The sequence below is a fragment of the Tupaia chinensis genome, unplaced genomic scaffold, assembly GCF_000334495.1.
Source record: "Tupaia chinensis unplaced genomic scaffold, TupChi_1.0 Scaffold147123_1, whole genome shotgun sequence".
NCBI classification, from domain to species: Eukaryota; Metazoa; Chordata; class Mammalia; order Scandentia; family Tupaiidae; genus Tupaia; species Tupaia belangeri.
Window position 1 is genome coordinate 545,803 of NW_006206975.1, and position 4,562 is coordinate 550,364.

Genomic DNA, 4,562 nt, shown 5'->3' on the forward strand with positions numbered 1-4,562 from the left:
ACATGAGACACAACAGAATATTCTTTTCTTCCAGTATTAAAAAGTGACATTCACAAACACTTTTAAGAAACTCTTCTATATAATCAGGGCCATGATTGTGTGTTTTAAAAAAAACTTCCAAGTAATAACGTTCTTGGTGCAGATTTCTTGAAAGGTACGTTGGGAAATCACTTCCTATCATTACATGATAAATATCATGTGTACAGCTTTTTAAAATATCCCTAGATATTTATTAATTTTAAAAGTCTGATCAAACTTTTTTTTAACCAGAATCCATAATCCTGAGAGCCCAAACTAAAGAAAAAAAATAAAAATATCCATTCTACAGATGTCTCAAAACTTGTCAGTAAAGTGGAGAAAAAAAATTTTAAACACATGGAGCTTTCTAAAAGGTTTTCAACAAGCTACCTTGGGAGCTCAATTCAAAAATAGACGTTGATGTGCTAAAACAGATGTTTCAGTGCAGCTCCAAAAATCTTTATAAATACAGCCATTTGGAAAGATAATCCTGGATCAGACGTGTTATTCCTTGGGTATCTACATTATGTGTGCATGCCTCATCTCTGTTGTCATCATTGTCTCTAATTTCCTCCTGAGTAGCGGTCATACCACCCTGGCTTCTGCTGCTATAGTCTCTGGACCTTCCATACCCATAACCATATCCTCCAGGTCAACTGTCATACCTCCCACTCCCATATCCCTGATCTCCACCACCTCTAGAGTAGCTATGACCACGAGCTCCAAAGGCACCCCCTCTGGTTCCCCAGGCACACTTGCCTGCATGGTCCACACGGATGTAGTGACCATCTAGAAACTCCATTCATGGCTTTCATGGCATCAGAGGCATGCTCTGGGTTGGTGAAGGTGATAAAGCCAAAACCCCAGGATCGTGAGTCTCCTGGTCCTTGATAACGACCACCTTAGAGATAGGCCTGAAGCTACTGAAGTGGTCCTCCAGTGCCTGCTCATCCATGTTGAAGTTGAGCCTCCCAGGAAGAACTTCCCTTCTTCAGAGGACATGATGGTGAATTTTGAGTCCTGAAAACTAAAAAGTAAAAGAAGGGACACAGAAAGCCCTGAAGAGCAAAGAGAACAGGCGGTTCCTAGTAGTGTATTATTTTAAGTACTGGAAGACATGTGGCATACTATGGGTTTTGACCCCAGGATGACCTGAAACAATTTTGGGACATATATGGGCCCAAGATCTCAACCAGCTGGAGGGCTGGGGGGAGGGGATCATGGTTTGATGAGACCCTGTCAAGGGTGTATGTCTCTTGTATGTTCTCTCTCATGAAAGAAAGAAAAAAAATTTTAATTGGGAAGATTGTTAAAAATAAAATTTGGAACCAGCAGGTGGAGTAATGTTTACATCACTGGACTCCTGCATAGTCAACCATGGTTCGAGTCCCAGATTTTGGTGGCTTAAAACACACCAGGCACGTGTATGTGTGCCCAAAATCCCAAGAGGAAAATGGAGAAGGGGTTGCAGAGTAGCCATTGCCCCCAGGGGGTGATTTCTCGCTTTCTGTCTGTCTCCCCAGCAAGTACACATGCTCTATAGCAAAAAATCTCTCTTAAATAAATAAATATTAAAGGACCAGCAGATAACATGGCATTACGTCACTGGACTCCCACAGGGCTGACTGCACTTGTGAGTTCCAGAGCAGATGACTTGAAACTCATGCTGGATGCATGTGCATGCATGCCCAAGATCCCAGGAGGAGAATAAAGAAGGGTTTGCAGCATGGCTCTCCTGCCTGGGGGGTGATTTCTCATTTCCCTCTGACTGTTTATGTCTCTCTCTGGCAAGTGCATGTGTCCTAGGGCAAAAACCTCTATAATAAATAAATAGCCTTTGGGGGCCAGCAGGTGGTGTAGTGGTTAAGGTGCTGGATTGCCACTTGACTGACACAGTTTGAGTTCCAGATCTGGTGGCTTGAAACTCACACTGGGCACATGTGCATGCATGCCCAAGGTCTCAAGAGAAGAATAGAGAAGAAAGAATTGCAGGCATTATTATTAGCTAGAGCAATAATCATCAAAGGGTTAGATAGTAAATATTTTGGGCCATAGTTTCCTAACTGCTGGTCTAGGTGTTGCTATCTGGCCATCTCCCCTTGGGATGATTTCTTGCTTTCTGTCTCTGCCTGTCTTTCTGGCGAGTCCATGTGCCCTATAGCAAATAATAGTAATAGTGATAATAAATAATAATAAAATTTTCATTAGTTCAATGTTTCTCTGGGTCAGGAGCTTACTTAGCTGGATATTCTGATGGCTTTAATGAGTCTGTAGTCAAGCTGTCAAATAGGGCTACTCAATCATCTCTTGGCTCTTTTGGGACTGGCTGATCTGCTTCCAAACTCACCATATGGTTGTTGGCAGGAAGCCCCAGTTCCTTGCCATGTAGGGCTCTCCATAGGTGGCCTTAGAGTCTTTGCATCATAGCAGCTGGCTTTCCCCAGAACAAGTTAATTCAAGAGAGAGAATGTAAGGCCCCACTTATATAATTTAGTCTCTGAATCACCCACCATTACTTTAACCTTCATCCTTTTTTTTTTTTTTTTTTTTAGGTTTTGCCATAGGGCATATCTGCTTGCCAGAGGAAAGGAAAGTGAGAAATCCCCCCCCCCCAGGGAGGACAGCCATACTGCAGTCCCTTCCCCTCCATTCTCCACTCATGATGTGGGGCACATATGCATATGTGCCTAGCATAAGTTTCAAGTCACTGGGTCTGGGACTTGAACCGTGGTCAGCCAGCCATCTGGGAGTACTGCACCTTAAACACCACTCCGCTGTTGACCCCTCTTTTCCTATTCTTTAGATTCAAGTCCACCCCACAGTCAATTGGAGGGGATCACACTAGAATGTGAATACCCAGAGGCACAGATCATTGGCTACCAAAATAAATAAAAGGAAGTCCTGAACGGACCAGCAGATGACATGATGGTTACATTGCTAGACTCCCATGTAGTCGACAGCAGTTCAAGTCCTGGACCCGAGGCTTAAAATTCATGATGGGCGTGTGTGCTTGCATACCCAAAATCACAAGAGAAGGATGGAGGAAAAGAGATTGCAGTGTGATCATCCCCTTTGGGGGATTATTTCTTGCTTTCTGTCTCCCACCAGCAAGCACACACGTCCTACAGCAAAAATCTCCCCCTAAAAATGTCCTGGGATGATGACTAATAAAATGTTTCAAGATACGGGATAATAAAATCATAAAATGCTATAAAATTGGTCCTTGAACAACATAGGTTTGAACTGTTCAAGGTCCATTTACGTGGATTTCTTTTTCAATACATGTATTAGAAAAATTTGGAGATTTGAAACAATTTGGAATAAACTTCACATTCTAGAGAAAAGTAAGGAAACTGAGATGCAGTACTTTAGTTATAACTGCAGAGAGTTAACTAATACTTACGGTACTACAGTAAAAACTTTGTAACCACATCCTCTTACTTTTAGGATGAGTTCAAGTGTTTTAAATTTTATTAAACACATGATTTTGATCATTCTTATTTTGCAATGTTTTAAGTTCTAGTAGGCTATATCAAATACTCGTACTCTTTCAAAATTTTTTGAAATAGTATTATATTGTCTCCATATCAGCATATTTTTATCCATTGTATCATTTTTTTCTTTTGGAGAGGTGTTTGCTATAGGGCATGTGTGTTTGCCAGAAAGACAGAGACAGACAGAGAGGCAGAAAGCAAGAAATCACCCCCCAGGGGGGATGGTCACACCGTAATCCCTTCTCCTCCATTCTCCTCTCGGGATCTTGGGCACGCACGCACACGCGCCCGGTGTGAGTTTTAAGCCACCAGGTCCGGGACACAAACCGCAGTCAACTACGTGGGAGTCCAGCAACATAGCCATTACACTAACTGCTGGTTCCCTGTTTGTTTGTTTTTAACAAACCTTACACATTTTATAAATAACTATTTGCATGGAATACTTAACAAAAAAATTTTTTGTTGATGATTAGGTTTTCAGAATTAGTGACAAAAAAATTTCTTGATTCAACAGTTTTTAGCTGAATCTTTTATTCCTGAATGATTGGAGAGAATGGAAGAACCCATTTCCAGTAAATAATTAAGTGTTTGGATTGAGGATGTCTTTCTTTCATTACATCAAGCAATGCGATGTCTTCTGCATCCAGGAGCCAACTGTACATGTGAAGTCGGATGAGGCTCGGCAGCCGTGACACACATTGGCTCAAAGACTTGATGGTTGAGGGCTGGACTTTGATGCAGTTCGTGAAATGTCTAGAGATACTCAACTCTTGCAAACATGGCAGATTGTCCAGTGCATGAAAGAAATTTCTGTATCCTTCCTCTGTAATCTTATCATTGACTGAAAGATTTAAGTTCGCAAGTTTCCGGAAACCTCCATTGATTGCTACTTTGGCTACAAAAATAGAACATTCACAATGATAGAATCATAAGAACTTTTCTTTTTTCATTTTAAGAGAGATTTTTGTGGGACCCGGAGGGGCCCTGCGCCAGCCCACCCGGCCCGGCTGCGGGCCCTGCCACCCCCGGGACCCACGCCCAGCCAGGCAG

General features: G+C 42.2%; 1 protein-coding gene and 1 pseudogene across 1 annotated transcript in view; both read right to left on the minus strand.

Annotated features, from left to right (window-relative positions):
• Positions 1–382: 382 nt before the first annotated feature.
• On the minus strand, positions 383–1,020 carry LOC102487848 (RNA-binding protein 3 pseudogene; annotated as a pseudogene).
• Positions 1,021–4,032: 3,012 nt separating this feature from the next.
• NAIP (NLR family apoptosis inhibitory protein) overlaps positions 4,033–4,562 on the minus strand; it is a 50,058-nt gene continuing 49,528 nt past the window's right edge. The window contains exon 15 of the mRNA XM_014584569.2: positions 4,033–4,407. Within this exon, the coding sequence (XP_014440055.1) occupies positions 4,043–4,407 (365 nt within the window). The 3' untranslated portion in view covers positions 4,033–4,042. The remainder of the gene's footprint in view (positions 4,408–4,562) is intronic.